Source organism: Entelurus aequoreus, linkage group LG09 (genome assembly GCF_033978785.1).
Source record: "Entelurus aequoreus isolate RoL-2023_Sb linkage group LG09, RoL_Eaeq_v1.1, whole genome shotgun sequence".
Classification (NCBI taxonomy): domain Eukaryota; kingdom Metazoa; phylum Chordata; class Actinopteri; order Syngnathiformes; family Syngnathidae; genus Entelurus; species Entelurus aequoreus.
Genome location: NC_084739.1, coordinates 32,265,677 through 32,286,068, shown reverse-complemented (window position 1 = coordinate 32,286,068; position 20,392 = coordinate 32,265,677). Strand labels below are relative to the sequence as shown.

Here is a 20,392-nt window from a genome sequence, read left to right as displayed (position 1 = left end):
TATCGGTGCCGATATTTGGCATTTTGCCATATATCAGCATTTTGTCCTATATCGGCATCTGCCTTTTTTATCAGTATCAGCTTTTTTTTTTACATATTGATAATGAATGCTAATATTTAATCTCTATTATCGATATGTAACAATCATCAAACAAGAGTCTTCCTTTTATTTATTTATTTTTTAAAATCTGACGGACCCCTTTAAAACTGGTCAGTTTGGCTCAGATGCAGTCTCCGTCATTGTCTCGCCCACAGCGGCATCTGATTGGTAACGCAAACTGCCCACAAGTAAGAGGCAGACCCAATTACAAGGCGAGGTATTTTGCGTTGGTTACGCAAACCACGGCAGCGCCAATCAGAAGCCGAGGTCTGAGGCCTGCTCGCCAAACTAACGACAGAGAAAGGTTACGGATGTGTCGAAGCTACGTAAAAGTAAAAAACTCTCACAGAATTGTAATAAACATTCCAGTCCTTTACATGTCCCAACTACTAGTAACGTTACTATCAGCAGAATACCGTAAAGGTCTTAAAGAGCTCTGCTAGCTCGTAGTGCCTCACGACATACATCACTTGAAACAAAGCAGCTGAAATTATCGCTATGGAAACAGTCCGTTAGAGTAGAAGCATGTTTGAGTGATTGAGAGAGATATTAAATAAAACAATCTAACTAAACTCATTCTAGTTTAATTGCAAGGACAAACGAAAAGGATAAAGAATAGCCACACGAGAAGTTGCAGAACAGCAAAGCAGTTGTCGTGCGAGATTTGTATTCCTGAAATATTTTGTACTTGCTGCTGCAGAATACGTGTGTGTAGGTTGCATCTGCATAATAAGACAAAATGTGAATTGTTACGATCATGCCTTGATAAAGATGTTAATAATGTCACATATGTTTCTACCTAAATATTGTTTTTTATGAGCTGTACATTACATTTTGTACTTTATATCATCTTAATAACTTTTTCCATTTTGTAATAAAGTGTAATGGTGGTGATCAGCCTGTCAATGTCAACACTTATTAAGGGATACAAATTATTTCAGGCGGTCCTGGCTAGATTTACGCCCTGGGCGAACCATCTCTTCCAAAAAAACATTTAACAGGAGCTGTGAAGTACAATGTAAAACTTCACCTTTCTTGCCTTCTTTGATGCAAAATCATTAATTACATCATCACACGAAATCTGTTGTGCAATTGCATGATTGATGCTGATGATGGCAAGTCCAGACTCAGGACATCTGTGTGAAATTCCACTTTTGTTGCAAACACAAACTAGACTAGGCTGCCTATGGGTGAAATTAATTGCATGACAAAATGCCTCAATTCTTATAGTTGCTAGTTCAGGAAAACTAAAGACCAAATACAGTCGTCTTCTGTGGCTAATAGCAACATATTAAGAAGAGGCTAATTAGTAGCCTGTAGCCTAGTGTCACTCATGTCACTCATAGAAATCTGCATAATGGGCATCTTGTGCCCATTTCTCATGTTCTTCTTTTCTTCTAAACTGTGCACCTGATGGCTTTTTTGGTATTTTACTTGATCCATGATGAAGATAAAGACTCAACATCATTAGCTTATAACCTTTTGCCACACTGTCCATTCTACTGTCAATCAACCGGAATCACATAGATCACTGCACAGGCTTTAAACAATTTTTTTAACATAACCAATTTAATTACATGGTATATGGGTCTATTATAATTTTCACGTTGGCGGGTACACTTATTTCCGCCTGAAGTTCTATATAAAACTGAGGCGGAAATGTGCTGGCCCGTGGGTGAGAAGGGCAAAGGTGTTAATGACCTGTACTAGAGACGAATTTTGGAAAAAGGAGGATCATGCCTCCGTTTTACAAAAACAAGCCGGCAAATTGACACCCTTTCCTTGGAGCAAATGTGGCGCCTTCTCAATATAAAAAGGGCCACTAATGGAAATTAGTGGCGGTAGTCTAGAAAACCGGCAAGTTTTGTTTTGATTTTGTTTTGGGTTTTTTTTGTGTGCGAGCCCTTACATTGATTACGCTCTGGGCGGTAGTCCATATAGCCCTGATTTTAGAGATGCAAAACTTCAGGGAGCTATTTATTTATTCATACTTTCACTGTACTAAGGAACTAACTTCAGGGTTTCCCGCAGCGCCACCGCCAAAACTAACGTCTTAACAAGCTGCTCCGCTGCTCCCCCAGCATTGTCCCACCCACAGAACCATCCGATTGGTTACACGCAGAGCCAATCAGCAGTGCGTATTCAGAGCACATGTAACAGCCAATCAGCAGTGCGTATTCAGAGCGCATGTAACAGCCAATCAGCAGTGCGTATTCAGAGCGCATGTAACAGCCAATCAGCAGTGCGTATTCAGAGCGCATGAAGTCAGGAAGCGGGAAGTGTTGCGCCGTAGCCAGACAGGGATAGCAGAGAAGGAGAACAAAACGTTGATTAGGTGGCAGATATATTGTAGCGTACCGGAAGAGTTGGTGCTGCAGGGAATTCTGGGAATTTGTTGTTGTGTTTATGTTGTGTTGCAGTGCAAATATTCTCCCGAAATGTGTTTGTCATTGTTGTTTAGTGTGGTTTCACTATGTGGCACATGTTTATGACAGTGTTGGCGTTGTTCATACGGCCACCCTTAGTGTGACATGTATGGCTGTTGACTAAGTATGGCGTTCATTCACATGTGTTCAAAATTAACAGGATCATTTAACATGGCAAAGACTTGACAGAGCGAGATCTTATCTTGACATCTTCAACTAATGACTAGTATTAACTACGGGTGTAACAGTACGTGTATTTGTATCGAACCGTTTCGGTACGGGAGTTTCGGTTCGGTGCAGAGGTGTACCGAACGAGTTTCCACACGGACATATTAAGTAGCGTACTGCACGTTGTGTAAACAATACTCAAAATGCCGGACATTTTAGGCATTTAAAAAACTCCGCCTTGACACCTCCGCAAAAGAGGACATGTCCGGTGAAAAGAGGATGTATGGTAGGCTGACCATATGTCCTCTTTTCCCCGGACATGTCCTCTTTTGCGGGGGTGTCCGGGCGGGGTTTCTTAAATGCCTCAAATGTCCGGCATTTTGAATTAGGGTTGCGTGTATTTTCAATGTACGTCCAGGGTTAAGTTAAGAAAGTGTTAAAAAAAAAAAAATTAAGGTGTGAGCACGTAGCAACATTCGTGAGGGAGGGGCAGAGACACAGAGCGAGAGAGCTAGTGAGTGGAGAGAGACAAGAAATGCCGAAACATAAATGCAACTTCACGGATGATTTGCGGGAAAAGTATTCGTGTTTTCGTCCTGGCCGTGACACATTGGAAGCAGAATGCACTGTGTGCAAAGCAGGAACGTATATATCTGTGGCAAATAAAGGGGCCAAAGATCTACAAGCCCATATCGACACTACAAAGCACAAAACAGCTTTGCAGGGCGAGAGCTCGTCTGCTGTTTTTTGTTTAAATTTAATTAATTTGTTTTGAGGCATTATTTATGTTTAGATTATATACAAGAGGTTATTTTGAATATTTCTACCTCTGCACTTTTTTTTCCAAAACTGTGAATGTTACAGAATATAAGTGTGACTTATTTTGTTATACTGTCAACCAGTGTTGGCGCTAACGCACTTTTTGTGTTTTTTTAAATTATTTTTTTTACCATTTGTGGCCCACAGCTAATGTTTTAAAGGCCCACGGCACATTCTAAAAATACTATTAAAATAAACAAAAACATAACAAAAGTGAAATAAAAAAGCTTAAAGGTGAAATGTAATTTAGAAAAGGTTGCAATGTTGACTAATAAAACAAAGCTGTTTTTTTTTCTTTCAAACGGTCATTGCGCAAAACATAATATTGAATCAAAATCAATGTTATTATGAATTATTGACCTATCAAAGGTTCCGATAACTTCACATCAAATATTCCACTTTGAAAAATATTTTTGGTGGAAGATTTTGCATATTTTGTGTGTTTGCCATAAAAAACATAGTTTTGTTTGACAAAAAAGGGCGGAAAACAAACAAACAAAAAAAACAACATAAAAAAAACTAAAACATTTTGAAATGAGGAATAGATCTGAAGTTGATGTAGACTACAGAGATTTAAAGGCCTACTGAAACCCACTACTACCGACCACGCAGTCTGATAGTTTATATATCAATGATGAAATCTTAACATTGCAACACATGCCAATACGGCCGGGTTAACTTATAAAGTGCAATTTTAAATTTCCGCGAAACTTCCGGTTGAAAACGTCTATGTATGATGACGTATGCGCGTGACGTCAATCGTTGAAACGGAAGTATTCGGACACCATTGTATCCAATACAAAAAGCTCTGTTTTCATCGCAAAATTCCACAGTATTCTGGACATCTGTGTTGGTGAATCTTTTGCAATTTGTTTAATGAACAATGAAGACTGCAAAGAAGAAAGTTGGAGGTGGGATCGGTGTATTAGCGGCTGGCTGTAGCAACACAACCAGGAGGACTTTGAGATGGATAGCAGACGCCGACCTCACCTTGACTTCCTCCGTCTCCGGGCCGCCGACCACATCTATGATCGGGTGAAGTCCTTCGTCGCGCCGTCGATCGCTGGAACGCAGGTGAGCACGGGTGTTGATGAGCAGATGAGAGCTGGCTGGTGTAGGTGGATAGCTAATGTTTTTAGCATAGCTCTGTGAGGTCCGGTTGCTAAGTTAGCTTCAATGGCGTCGTTAGCAACAGCATTGTTAAGCTTCGCCAAGCTGGAAAGCATTAACCGTGTATTTACAGGTCCATGGTTTAATAGTATTGTTGATTTTCAGTCTATCCTTCCAGTCAGGGGTTTATTTCTTTTGTTTCTATCTGCAGTTAAGCCCGATGCTATCACGTTAGCTCCGTAGCTAAAGTGTTTCGCCAATGTATTGTCGTGGAGATAAAAGTCACTGTGAATGTCCATTTCGCGTTCTCGACTCTTATTTTCAAGAGAATATAGTATCCGAGGTGGTTTAAAATACAAATCCGTGATCCACAATAGAAAAAGGAGAGAGTGTGGAATCCAATGAGACAGCTTGTACCTAAGTTACGGTCAGAGCGAAAAAAGATACGTCCTGCACTGCACTCTAGTCCTTCACTCTAACGTTCCTCATCCACGAATCTTTCATCCTCGCTCAAATGAATGGGGTAATCGTCGCTTTCTCTGTCCGAATCGCTCTCGCTGCATTGAAAACAATGGGGAAATGTGAGGAGCCTTTCAACCTTTGACGTCACGCTACTTCAGGTACAGGCAAGGATTTTCTTATCAGTGACCAAAAGTTGCAACTTTATCGTCGATGTTCTCTACTAAATCCTTTCAGCAAAAATATGGCAATATCGCAAAATGATCAAGTATGACACATAGAATGGATCTGCTATCCTCGTTTAAATAAAAAAGGCCTTTAAGCGTTAAATATAAAATGTATGTATGCCCTGGCACACCATTATCATCATTTCATGACCCAAGCAAAACACTTTTTACACTTTTATACTGAAATAAATACACCTACAACTTATTAAATAAAAACATAGAAAAAACTACCAGCAGCGGTAAAGTTTAGATCTATGAAGGAAAGAAAGTGAATTAATGTTTATAACTGAATACATTTACATATGTATACACATTTGTTTTCTTTTGTATTATCTTTTTTAATGAATTAAGTAACGTTTATGACAACCTTTTTCCAAAACACAATATATAAAGTGAGATATAACAGGATAATGCATACATTTGTCATTTGTTTTCAAAACGCTTACAAAAAAGTGGGACTCCAAAAACGTACTGTTGGACCCCATTCTTATGACTTGATGGGGTCCCTGGGACCCCATTTTGAAAATTCCTAGCACCAACACTGCTGTCAACAGAGGAGAAAAAATGCTTTATTTAAAAAAAAATATTATTTATAAAGCAAGTTCGAGTATCATTGGCAAATGTTCACCTAGTATTTTTGGGATTTCAGAATATGGTCAGCCTAACGTATGGTCAGTCTATCGTAGCCCGTTAGCTGCTAACATGCTAGCTAAAGAGGACATGTCCGGGCTACGATAGACTGACCCTACGTCCTCTTTTCACCGGACATGTCCTCTTTTGCGGGGCTGTCCGGGCGGAGTTTCTTAAATGCCTCAAATGTCCGGCATTTTTAGTTATGGTTGCATGTATTAACAATGTACGTTCAGGGTTAAGAAGGGGTTAAAAACAAAACAAATTGTACGCGCAGCAGCATTCGTGAGGGAGGGGCAGAGACAGAGAGAGCGAGAGAGTTATGATAAACGCGCATGCGTCGCCAGGCTCTGCTTTTTATCCATAGATTTATCAGATTTAATTTTTTATTATCTATAGCAGGGGTGTCAAAAGTGTGCCTCGGAGGCCATTTGCGGCCCACGGCTAATGTTTTAAAGGCCCACGGCACATTCTAAAAATACTATTAAAATAAACAAAAACATAACAAAAGTGAAATAAAAAAGCTTAAAGGTGAAATGTAATTTAGAAAAAGTTGCAATGTTGACTAATAAAACAAAGCTGTTTTTTTTTTCTTTCAAACTGTCATTGCTCAAAACATAATATTGAATCAAAATCAATGTTATTATGAATTATTGACCTATCCAAGGTTCTGATTACTTCACATCAAATATTCCACTAAGAAAAATATTTTTGGTGAAAGATTTTGCAAATTTGGTAAATAAATAACCAAAAAATTTATATTTTGTTGTTTTCTTACTGTACCAAAAATTAACCAAACCGTGACCTCTAAACCGAGGTACGTACCGAACCAAAATTTTTGTGTATCGTTACACCCCTAGTATTAACCCATCAAACGCTCCAATATATTCGTATAGGCATATTCAAGATGGATATATAAAAATAAACTACATCTTGTGAGACGATGTCGGCCAACCCCGGAGGCTAGCCGAGCTGTTCTGGCGATTAAATGGGGAAATGCTCGCCATTTCCTCACGAAACAGCCCACGACGAGGGGTCCACTGGCTTACACGGCGTAGAATAGTGAGTTCAAAAATGTGTTTTTCTACTTTTGATATGTTTTCTGCAATTTTTATTTTGGCAGTACCACATAAAATACGCTGTAATTGCTGATGCGTTTTAATTGATTTTTAAATGCGCCAGAAAATAACCCGTTTTGTGCACTGTTTATGTATTCAATGCCCAGTAGTGTGTAAATGTGTTTCTGTATAGTATTTCTCTAAGAATGGTCATGTGGTGACATGAATTATGGTATTTTGAGAGGTAATCATTGAAGTCAGATATCACTGAAGGCCTAGGTGGGAAACGCATAGCCCGCCACTGGTGAATGAAGTAGTCATCTTTATTGCTGGAACATGCCTAAAAATATATCAAGATGAATTTAAAAGCCACCTAAATTAGAGCCACTGAATAGATGTACGCTCCAATAGATGCTTCCGACCTGTCAAGCATTCTATTCTAATCTAAGTATTTTACCCAATCTGATTGTGGGGAATTCACAGTGCCATTACAACTAAAATGTCCAATAAACAGTATGGCGTGAGCATTGAGACAGACAAATGGTTCCTAGGTGGGCATGGGGCACTTGAAATGCAGATACACAACATCCGGAGAGACTGGATGGAGCAAAACTCTCTATCTTCAAAACCAAAGACAAACTACGATGTCTTTGTTGGAAAGAAGCCAGCTTGTGTGAGACTGCATTTTGAACTGAACGTGAAGAACATCAACAAGCACAATGCTGTTTGTTTAAAGGTTCAAAGTCATTAAATGAAAAATAAAAAAATAAAAAATGATTCCTTTCTTTCATGAAGACAAGATTATAAATTGGTGTATTATCTGATTCTGATGATTTGCATTGATTGGAATCAGACAGGATTCACAATAGTGCAGATAACTTCCACATATTCGAATGGAGAAAAAAAAAGTCCAATACCACATGAATGTAGTTGGTTTTCGGCATCTTATTTGTCCAGCTTCCATACTCGGTCTTATACACTTTACAAGAAATACATTGGCGGTAAACTCCGTAGCTTGCTAACTTGTGTGCGCTAGCTATCTGAGACTTTTATTTAATTAGCGCAGGCAGGATGGAGCAACGCTTTTATTGTGAAGACAGGAACTGTACGGTCGGTCTTTAGGCTTTTGACAGCTGGTATGGCGCGAGAGTCTGTTGAAATAAAATGTTTCTCGTCTTCCTGCCGTTCGTTTTTTATTAATACTGAGCTCGCAGCAGCGAGCATCATCTCACACACTCACACACACATACACACACGCGCACACACACACACACACGACATTTTCCACCTTCCGAAATACAAATTTCATGAATGTTTAGCCTTGGGTAAAGTAGTGTAGCCCCCTCTTTAGTGATCGCTGAGACAAGTTTTTTAGCATGGGGAATGAAAGATATGCTCATTTTGTCTGAAAATAGAGCAAGTGATTGCTTATCCTTCGCCATCTTTAACTAACGCGTATGGGGCATGACAAAAGTAACAAAGGGGGCGTGGCTTGGCGGACAAAGTAGTAAGTGTCCATTAGTCGATTTATCGTTAAGATTGTCGATGACTAGTCGACTATCAAAATAGTCGTTAATTGCAGCCATATTTGTACAGTAGTTACAGAATATGCTGTGTGCCAGTACAAGATAGCTACAGAATGCAAATGACCTGTATGTCATGATTTGGGAATCATTTTCTTGAATGCTCGAGTGTAAAGTCCATTACGACGTTTGCCTTCAAACTCAACATGAGCACAAAAGACCAAAAAAGATGTTAACACAACAAAAAAGAAAAAGAGGATGTAATAATGAGCAATTTAGTTTTAGTCATACAAGCCTTCAGGATGTACTGCAACCGTGACATTTTAAACTGTAGAAATGCATTAGTCTTGTTTAAAGATGTTAGTGTTAATTCCTGTCCTCAAGCTACGGCTAAAACCTCTTAGCATGGGATGCTGTATTTAGAAATGCATCAATGCCAGCCTACATTTAAGGGTTGTTTTAAGGGCTATTTCTCTCTCTCTCTCACCACACATACACACAAAAGGTGGCACGTCTGTTGTTGTACGGCCCACTTTTCGGATGAAAAACGATTTTTTTTTAATTTTCCTGGTTTTCGTATGCTGTCTATTATCGTGCAGACATACAATGCACGTAACAAACAAGTCTGTTTGAATTCAGTGCCCAAACAAAGAAAGCCATGCGTTGGTGACTCCCATGAAGAAAGTTGCAAGTACCAGCACTTTGGTAAAGAGGATGAAAAACACTATTAAATTCAAGAAAGGAGTTGTAGCAAAGTCTGAAAGTGCCCTCTGTGTGGCTCTGCACGCCCTTACCTATCTCCACTCATCGCCGTTTACGCCAACAGGAGTATTTATTAAATGTAAAACAATGTTGGATGTTTAATCGTCCATTTATACGAAAAGCTTTGATTATTCTCTATAAAATGTGTTTTGTGTTAATATTTGTAGTGTCTGGAACAGATTAATTGGACTTACTTTTTAATATGGTGAAAATATCTTGTTTTCATCTGACCGTTTATAACGGATTACTAACAAAAATTAAAACTAAATTACCACAGTATTGTAAATACAACTAAATCCATTCCTAAAACTCACTATTTTACTCAAGAAAGGTAAATGAGGCATTACTAAGCAAAAAGGGAAGTAGAGTTACCTGTCGAAAACTGCAAAACGAGCTGAGACTCGACTTTGCGCTCCGCCTATGTAATATGTAACGGAACGTTAGTCCACGCTGGCAATATTCTTAACCCCAAATGACTTGGATTGAGGACAAAAGCAACTTAAAAATATCCCCTTTTCCATTAAACAAACATCCACACTGGGTATTACACCAGCTCTTGGTCTATTATTTATACATATCATGATGGATCGAAGCAGCTTTTTCAGGAAAAACAAATATTTAAAGCCAGCTCCAGATGGACCATAATCTCATACAGGAGTGTGTGAAGAGTATGAATCATCTAAAACACAGCAGGGCTTCTCCTTGGCAAGAAAATCATGGTACATTGCTATGAATTCTTGTCAATCACTGTCAGAGTTCAGGGATTTATCTCTCTCAAACCCAAGTAACGTACAGTACCTCAGCCATGTTGATAACCCCCACAGCCAATGTCTTGTAGCCGAGGATGGTTCGATTCTTGTAGCGTTTCCTCCTTTGAAGCATTATTTGTAGTCTGTTGGCATCTCTCTTCAAAAAATGGGGATACTGCAAAACAATAGTAATAATAATCAAAAATAAATATAATTTTTATCAGTTTTAAAATCAAAATTGAGAAGCTTTCTGGTTGGCTAAATTGCACTTTAAGTCAACAATTATGCCATATTTAAATTACTGTGTCACAAGCTGGACACTAACGAATAAATCCACACATAAGTTGTTGGAAGTTCTTTATAATAAAAAAAAACATTAAAAGTATGAGATAAAAGGCCAGTCATGTATCATCTTTGCAGAATACTTGAGAAATACAACCAACTCAATTGGGAAAACTTAATAAAGTCTTGTATATAAAATAAATTCTTAACAACATAGCATCACCTGAGAACATTTTGTAAAGAGGAAGGTCAACAGGACAACTAGGTCTGCTCCAGAGGGCACTGCTTTGTGCCGTTTACAAAAAGCGTGTTCGGGCAACTCTTATTTTCCTATCGAGCATGTCAAATCTGGAACACAATACCGGCAAAGATATGGAAACTCTAACAATACAAGCAATAAGGCCACAGAAAAAAAATACTGCTTGGGAGCCAAAATTGTAATCATAGTTTATAGGCTACTGTATAAAACTTAAGTGTGGAATTGTATACTGTAAAACATTTTTTATCAATTCTTGTATATATTCATGTAAAGTACAATGTACTATTGTGGCAGTAAGTGTCTACAACAGCACCTTTGGCACTTAAATCTTGGAGTAATACCATTTTAATATTGTATAATATATATGTGTGTACTAAGTTTTGAATGTGTTTGTCATAATTTTAACATCAAATTGCTAGTGGACTGGAGATGGAAATTAGCTATTGGATGGCTATAATCTGACATATGCACATGTAAAATGTTCATTAATATGTGTTGTCCCATTCTAAATAAAATAAAATAAAAACAATTTAAAATGACCTGAATCATCTTATTTTTAAATAAAGTTTTAACAGTATTTATAAATTTGGGACAAATAGCATCAACATACCATTACCTGGATACTTTGGGTTTTTGGAATTCTACCGATGTGGTAAAAAGAATTCTCCCCAATCATATATCTTCCATGAATGTTCAAATATGTAGGCCATAACATGTGAATAACATACGTGTTGTCCTTCCTCAGAAAGAATGCATCTGCAGTTAATTTATCCAGGTTGTTCCTTAAAAATGTCACTTCTCTGTGGCATTTTTATAGCTTTCTATGTACTCTATGACTGCTAAGCAGAAACTTAATTACACCATCATGTGAACCCATGAGAGAATTTATTTGACAATTTCAGAGGATTAATTTGGTGCCAGAATGATTCTTAAACACTGTTTTTAGATGATGAAGTGAAAATGCTAATTGAAAGGACCACCCAGGTAGATGAAATTAAAAGATACTTTTTTTCCTCCCAATCAAGATTGGAAAGGTCATAATGGGTAGACAGCCACTTTCACCTTGCTGTTTAGGTGAGTTCAGATCATTTTCTTGGACCTATTATTAAATACCCATTATAGATCTACACGGTTAACGTACATGGGCTCAACACAATGTTCCAAACCATGGTACCAGAGTGCCTACAAGCTTCACTCCAATCATAGCTGTCAAGTGACTGCCATGTCAATGTGAGAATTCACAGCACAATGATAGAGTGCTTGCCTGTAGTGAGAATGTGAGTTCTAGATCTGTCTCCATTAGTCCGCTGGGAGGGAGCACATACTCATTGGATCTCAGAAGACGTTTCGAACCCTGAAAGGTAAAGTCAAAGTATTATTGCAAGCAAATTTACATGCAATGTTCATATACTGTAGCTCCTAGCTGCTTCGTTCTACGCTGTATCAAGTCAACCATAAGAAAAACTAAGCAAGAACTAGCAACAATTAGTAAATAAATGTTTTACTTATAGTGTTGGAAAGATAGAGCTGCAGTGTTTTTCCACAGGACTGCATCTATTGGTGTGGTAGGGTTGTCCTACACAAACATCATGACGCATATAAAAAAGTGAGTAGAAACATGAAAATCAAAACAAATGTGTTTCAAGCAACAAATTAACTCTTCTTCCTACTCTTCAAAAGTATTTTCACAATAGTTGTCACTCAACTCTTTTGAAAAAAAAGAGTACCAAAAGGGTAGCGCTAGGCGGTATAGCGGTTTTATAGTTAATACCGGTATATTTTAGAAAGCAGTATATATTTGAGACATCCCTTTTGAAGTGCCTTTGTTACGGCTGTTTGCTCTTCTCTGCTCACCCCGGCCCCTTGCGTATTTATGGAGGCTTATCTGACGCACTATGACACAGTGTATGATGTGCTGCGCATCAAACTTAAAGACAAATATGTCGTGCAGTGCCGTATTAACTCCCGAGTGAAACAATGCTTTGGTCAGCGACTGCATTTGGCTATTGGTGAGTGACTACAGCTTTATTTAAACATACACCAATTTGCTTGAGCACCTATATCTCTCCTTGTAGCTACTTTATCACTAATCTCATCTGTTTATGTTGTTAACTTCTGTTAGCGACTTAGCACAGAAGCTCACAGTAGCTCCTCTCTACTGCGCACTGTGTTTAGCTAAATACTTGGTTTAAAAGAGCCTCTCTCCATAGCCTGTGCGGACTAACCTACTGTAGTATAGCGGCTGTGTGAGGCTATAAACCTAACATTAATGAACAAAATGAACAAAAATTGCTTTGACATAGTAACGGCTAACTAAGTACTCTATAAGAATAAACAACACGTTACTACTTACAACACAATTGATCTGAGTACTCTCAACACTGGTTATCTAGCCATAAAACACTTGGGCAACCTTAAGCACTTTGCTCGTTTTTAAAGATAGCCGTATACTGTATTCGAACTAAAAGATACAGCGGTATCAGTTTTGGTCCTTATCACCCAGCCCTACTAAAGGGGTATGATGATGATATAGCAATAAAGTCGATAATTTGGCATCACTAATCCCTCCTCGCTGTCTTCTTGTTCTCTGGTCGATCAACTGGGTTGTGTTTGTGAGTGAGAGCTAATATGTAGGGCCTCAGCTATTTGTGATGGTCCAAATTGTACATATTAATGTAGGTGAAACACTGAGCCTCTGACTTAAGTTATTACCCAAATCCCCTGTCTTATGCTTCCTAAACCACTACCATGCAGAGTACAGGCTCCATTTGAGTAAGCCTTATTTTAGCATCAACCTGTTTCACGTGTTCATGCAGAGTTACACCTTTTGGCAACCTAGTACAAACAGTACCCAACTACTTTCTAAGAAGGGGCCCAGATTCATTGATTTTCCACTTAAAAATGGCAAAAATAGAAGTACCAAGTGCTACGTGACTGCCACAATGGGCTTATTATATAAACAACTTTATACATAAAATAAATAAATGCATATAAAGCACAGTCAACAAGTAGAAGTGCACTGGGAGAAACTACCGGATCGGTAATTTTAAATAAGTATCAAAAAAACAGCCACAGTTTCATAATGTGATTCAAAATATGATGATAATAATGTGATTTCACACTGGCTGAAAGAAAACATGCTAGAAAAAATGTGATTCACATTTCTCCTGAAGGTCATGATCTGGGAATGTCTTCGAGCAACACTACTGTCTTTGACAAAAATGTGTTTGTAAATGTGTGATTGTACAAATGACCTCTGAAAGAAATGTTGCAATTATACACACCCCTCTGCAACTGTTGACAACAACAGTCATTGAGATACAAAACAGCATGTGTTTTATTGGCCTCTTTTTCCTCTCTAATCACCCATTTCCAGTAAGTGCCTGTATCATTTTATCCCACCATATTTATGGCAAAATGTCTGCTAAAAGTATAAATGTTTGTTATTTGAAATATATTTGACTCAATGTTTGGCATTTAGTCAAACCTTTTCCTAATGTATACATTTCAAACATGTATCACAAGTCTAATTCAAAGGTGACAGGAGCTTGGACAGAATCCCAGTTTCTAATTGGAAAGCAGCAATGTACACCCTTAATAAGTCATCAGTCAATCACAGGCATGCCACATAAACAAAAAAACAATTATCAAAACCAATCACTGTGTCACCAATTATGTCATTTGCAGGAGATTGGTGTTTGGCAGAACGGTGGAGAATGCAGAGAAAACAGAGGAGTTCAAATCACCCATGTTCTTGCTGTTATTGAGACAACACACATCTTTAATCCACCGTGTTACCCACAAACATCTTGACAGGGACCAGGAATAATGAATGTATTCATACATTCAGAATAGCTAGCAGATAACCAAAAGTTGACGGAACATTCACTCTTGCTAAAGACTTGCCATCTCAGTTTGTTGTTATGTGCATCCACCATTATGTTCTTGAGAAGGACATATGGCCGCAGCACTAGCTTTCTAAGGTAAAAAAATTAATTACGTGAAAAATCTGTCTGACCTTGTCACGAGTGCTTCACAAAAGAAGCCTTCTATGTGCTCTTTTCTCATGCTCCGAAGCTGGTACAATGAATCAAGGCACAAAAGCCGAGCACTTTCTAAATGCCTGACGTGCATTTGCAATACACAGCATTGGCAAGAAAAGCTTGTACTCTATGTCCTCATCACCCCCCGCCCTCTCTTCTCCTCTTCTCTTCTCCCTCGCCCTGCAACAAGCCTTTCCCCTGTCTTTTTGTTCCAAATGGTAAAGTGTAACAACCTTTCCACAATCACTTAGAATGGTCGAATGGTCAAATCTACAAACGTTTGTAGATCTCAGTCTAAAGAGCAAAACGTCTTTATAGACAAGCCGAACAGTCCAGTTGCAATCGATTGAATGCCCTAAGAAAATAATGACCTAGATGAATGAGAACATCCCAACACCACTTTTGGAAATGCAACGTGTACGTTTAAAATTTTTAAATTTGCCAGGCCAATGGAAACGATGGATGACGATTAACAGCTTTACAATCAAAGGCTCTGTTCACACTTCAGGTCAATTAATTGTTTTTGCCCTGTGTGACCTGTATCAGATTTTATCTTGCCCTCTTCCTTCTTAATCTTTTACGTGAAATTATTTGGTTGAGAATATGAAGAAACTTTAAAAGGATAGTTAAGAAACGGTAGTTGCACAAAATCCATGATATAGCCTCAAATGTACCAGGACTGAGACCTTCACATATTGATAGTTGTCAGTTCACATTTCAAATTGTTTTAAATGTGAATGATTACATACAAGATTGTATTTTAACCAAAAAAATCTGAATTGGGCATCATACTTTGCAGTGTGAACGTAGCTGGATGCACATAAAAAGTACAGTGGTATCTCGCCTTATAAGGGCCACAGCTCACACTTATTTTGCGATACAACCTGTCTCTTGGATAATTGTTAAGTTGCAAGCAAAAATTCAGGTTACAAGCCTTCCCACCGCTTGTTGGCGTAACAAATGTCACAGTGGGCCCCGCAAGGTCAGATCAAAACATCTGGGGCCTGACTCGTTAGCATTAGCTAAAAGTTAGCTATTAGACGGATAGTTCGAAAGACAAAACTTTGTTTTTCTATCCATGAAAATATGGAAAAGCTGCTGATGGTGGATGTGACGAAGAAGTAGCTCAAAGGAGATACTGTAGAAGTCTGCTTTCATATTAATTTTCCATCCATCTATCCATTTTCTACCGCTTGTCCCTTTCGGGTCGCAGGGGGTGCTGGAGCTTATCTCAGCTGCATTATGGCAGAAGGCGGGGTACATCCTGGACAAGTTACCACCTCATCGCAGGGCCAACACAGATAGACAGACAACATTCACATTCGCACACTAGGGCCAATTGTTTTAGTGTTGCCAATCAACCTATCCCCAGGTGCATAATTTTGGAGGTGGGAGGAGTACCCAGAGGGAACCCACGCAGTCACCGGGAGAACATGCAAACTCCACACGGAAAGATACCGAGCCCGAGATTGAACTCAGGACCTTCGTATTGCGAGGCACATGCACTTACTGTACATTCACATCTACTTTAGTTTTTGCTACATATCCGTTATCTATGTTGTTTTTCCTTTTTTAAAGATTGTTACATGATAAACTTGTGGTGTTTTTGATAGAGCGCAGCTCGGATTGATTTGATTACAATTAATTTCAAATAGCAACACTGACTAGAGATACAAGTATTATAGGTTACAAGCGCCATCACAGAACCAAATAAACTCGTAAGCCGAGGTACCACTGTATCTGTACTACCTGTAGTCTGTATAGAGGGCCTTTCTACGGCACCACAAAAAGAAACTTACAAGTCTAAAAATAATTTTGCTAGGACATATGATAAGACAGCTTTGCAATGTAATGTAAAGTAAATATAACGTATGTGAGGTATTTTCAAGGGAGCCTGAGTTACTTGCAGTGACCCAGTCGTCTCCAAGTTGAGAGACAAAACACTGATAATGGCACTTTTACACTACATTGCACACTCAGTTTGTTCGCCACCATTTCCCAATTTAAGATAGTCCTGCAAAAACATGCTGCGTTTGACACATCAATTCGAACAAGACATGCTAAACAACACCAACTGTCACTAACATCTAGGCATGATGTTGTTGGCCTCGTAAATGACACACATTTTATAAGAGAGGAAACTGAAGGCAGCAAGAAAACAGGCCACTGTTGCAAAGTGGGGAATCTAAAGTAAAATATTGCAACAACATGGTAAGGCGAGGTTACCATGTGTTTATTTTTGCTGTTTTGAGACATTAATGCTTGAATGTTACAGGAATGTCACAGTACTGGAAAATCTGCTCATCCAATCACCCATTGATTGACCAGGTACTAGAAATAGGTTTTTGTGGAAAGGTGTCGTTATCAAGTCGAAACATGTTGAGCTGAGTAGGTACTGTGCAGAGGTGGGTAGAGTAGCCAGAAATTGTACTCAAGTAAGAGTACTGTTACTTTAGAGTTTTATTACTCAAGTAAAAGTAAGGAGTAGTCACCCAATTATTTACTTGAGTAAAAGTAAAAAGTATGTTGTGAAAAAACTACTCAAGTAGAGTAACTGATGAGTAACCTGTTCGTTTAATGATGACGGCAACAAATAATGCACAAAAACATAAAAATAGCAGTGAACAAATTCAGAGCCAGGAATATCTCTTAAGCAACTAAAACAATAATACATTAAATAATAATACATTAAAATAAAATAAAAATGAAGGCAAATTGAGCCACAATAACTTAACAGCACCATAGGCTCAGTAGGCAGAGGAAAATAACAAGTTTGCTTTTACGCAAACCATAAACTCTGATAGGTGTGGGCTGCACCCGAGAACACACTGTGCACTTCTGATTGATGTTTCTATGCATGCGTGAGTGTGTGTGCGACTGTGCGTGTCTGTCTGTCTGTCTATGAGGCTGCAGTGCGTTAATAAATGTCCCCACACGATGTACATTTGACAGTGATTCATAGCAGGGAAGCTAACATCAGCCTACGATGACAGCCAAAATATCTACTAACGTTACTTACCGCGATGTGCTTCCTCAAATTTGACATAGAGTTCATGTAAGCTGAAATGTCCACTTGTTTGGGGAGACACATATGACAACGCATTACATAACTGTTTTTTTGGTTGTCTGAAGCGTGAACATCGATTTTATGTGAGGCCAGGGGTGTTTGCGTTCGTTGTTGTCTCTGCCATTGTTGTTGTGTGCCGCTGAAACTTTATGTGCAGTTAATCATGTGTTATGAGAGTAGCATGTGTGTGTGTGTGGCCCTTTAAATTTTTTTTTTATAAACCTTTATTTATACATTTCAATATTTACAAACAGTTGAAAATAATAATCAAAGTAAGTACAAAAACAGTACAAAACAGTATAAAAACGGTACAAAACAGCGCCAGGGGGTTGTAAATTCAAAGTAACTAAAATAGAATGCAAAAAATATATACAGTATATATAATGAACAAAGTGCAAAGCCATAGGCTCACTCAATCTCAGTAAATAACTTAAATTTGGAACATAGCATCATTGTTTTCACAGCTTTTTGGTTGTTAGAGGTAGAGAGTGTTTTAATGTAGAGTTCTAAATCTTTTTTAAAGGCACAAAAAAACAGGTCGGGTATTGAGAAACTTACATTTATAAATATATAAAACTTAGCCAATAGTATAATGAGGTTGCAAAGGTAAAATTCCTTTTCAAATTTTTCTTCATACAGTGTAAAACCAAATATCAAATCTTTAAAACAAAGCACAAATTTGTCATGAGTATTGTCCAGGATGAAGCGACAGATGCCCTGCCATAGTGATCGAGTGCTTTCACGAGTCCAAAACAGGTGGTAAACAGTTTCTGGATGCATGTTACATAAGGTGCAGGTAACATCAATGTCCTTCTTGTATCTAACCATCACAGTCTTTACAGGGTAATAACGATGAATGATTTTAAAAGATATCTCTTTGACTTTGTTGGTAAGTAAATACCTGTTAGGAAGGGACCACGCTTTGACCCAGCAGATGTCATTCACAACATTATTCCAAAGCGCAATTACATAGGAGACAGATACACAATCATTTTGGAATCAGCTGCGGATTTTTCTGTTATTTTTCTGATCAAAGCAAAGTTTCCCCACAGGAGTGTCAAGTGGATCATTCACAATTTTTACAGCAGAAAGAGGAGATGTGTGTGGCCCTTTAATATGTGACAGCATGTGAGGTGAGTGACGTCAGTGAGTATGTGGGCGAGCGAGGTGAGGGAGCGAAAGCGTGAGAGCGGGGAGTGGCTACTGTTTTTTTGGACTGGCTGTGTGCAGACATCAATAAAGTTACGATTTGCAACTAATCGCCGGACTCCTAATTTAACCTGGAGTCCGGAGCTGTGGAGACCCACTGCCGGGTAGAGTGAAGGGTGTTGCCCCCGAGATACATCGGTCCTGGAGGAGTGTCTCCCCTGCGCTACTCGACTACGGTCTGGGAACCGGAAGCAGGAAAGGTGCAACACATGTTACCGCCTGGCTCTGTTTGATTGGTGAAACGGAATCCAACGTCACCAGTGACTGCATTTTATTGGTGAAACGGAGTGAAACGTCACCAGTGACTGTATTTGATTGGTGAAACGCAGGCATGCGATAGATCCTACTTTGAAGGTCTGTCTGACAAACCAAAACAAACAAAGCGTGCATTAAAAGATCGATAAAACTCAGTAGCGAGCTGAATGGAAATAAATGGAGCGGAGTAAAAGTAGCGTTTCTTGTCTATAAATATACTCAAGTAAAAGTAAAAGTATGTTGCATTAAAACTAATTTTAGAAGTACAATCTATTCCAAAACTTACTCAAGTAGATGTAACGGAGTAAATGTAGCGCGTTACTACCCACCTCTGGTACTGTGCAGTGGAAAGACATAATATGGACACAATGGGCCTCTTCTGGTTTCCTACGGCATTCCTAATGTGTCACTGTAGCAGTAGACACTAGTCACTCACAAGGTAGTTATAGGATATGTACATGTGTGTATAGATACAGTACTTCAAATATGCATTAAATGTAGACTGGCAATGGGTGCTTCAAATATGTAAATGCATTTGGCATCCAGCAACTGTGTTCTCATAGTTGTAAAGAAGTGAGATTCGACTATAAACCAATCAGTGTTTCCACAGTATTGTGCTGAGAATTGGGACAAAAAGGTCAGAAACCTGGGTCCAATTAAAACAGAATAAAGACAGAAGACAAATTCTATCACTATACCGTATTTTTCGGATTATAAATCAGTTTTTTCCATAGTTTGACTTATACGCGATTTATGTGTGAAATTATTAACACATTACCGTAAAATATCAAATAATATTATTTATCTCATTCCCGTAAGAGACGAGGCGAATGTCAGCAATCGTCACACACACGTCAACCAATAAAAATTCGGCCGGGGCGGGTCATGGCAGAAGTGCATTGTGCGTCATGGCAGAAGTGCATTGTGGGTCATGTGATGCTACCTGCTACTACGTCCGTAGCTATAAAAATGGATCATTTCAACATTGGTGGTAACTTATAAAAACTGAGAACGGCTGAACAAAAATGGCACAGAAAAGGAAGTCATATACTGCAGATTACAAGCTGGACGTAGCGAAATATGCAGCAGAAAACGGCAAGAGGAAGTGGCGCATACCTTTGGAGTTGGCAGAGTTGGCAGAGTTGTTTAGAAGCGACACAGAGGAAGAAGATTTCATCGGATTTAGTGATTAGGAGTGACAGATTGTTTGGTAAACGTATAGCATTTTTGGTAAACGTATAGCATGT

The 20,392-nt window shown here is 38.6% G+C and overlaps 1 protein-coding gene across 2 annotated transcripts in view; it reads right to left on the bottom strand.

Annotated features, from left to right (window-relative positions):
* The window catches only part of si:ch211-126j24.1 (phosphofurin acidic cluster sorting protein 2), a 95,996-nt gene that overhangs the window by 33,592 nt on the left and 42,012 nt on the right, over positions 1-20,392 (bottom strand). For both annotated transcript variants that reach the window (XM_062058573.1, XM_062058574.1), the window contains exons 3-4: positions 11,836-11,925; positions 10,080-10,205 (exon numbers count right to left, since the gene is read on the bottom strand). In XM_062058573.1, coding sequence (XP_061914557.1) covers positions 10,080-10,205; positions 11,836-11,925 — 216 coding nt within the window. The remainder of the gene's footprint in view (positions 1-10,079; positions 10,206-11,835; positions 11,926-20,392) is intronic.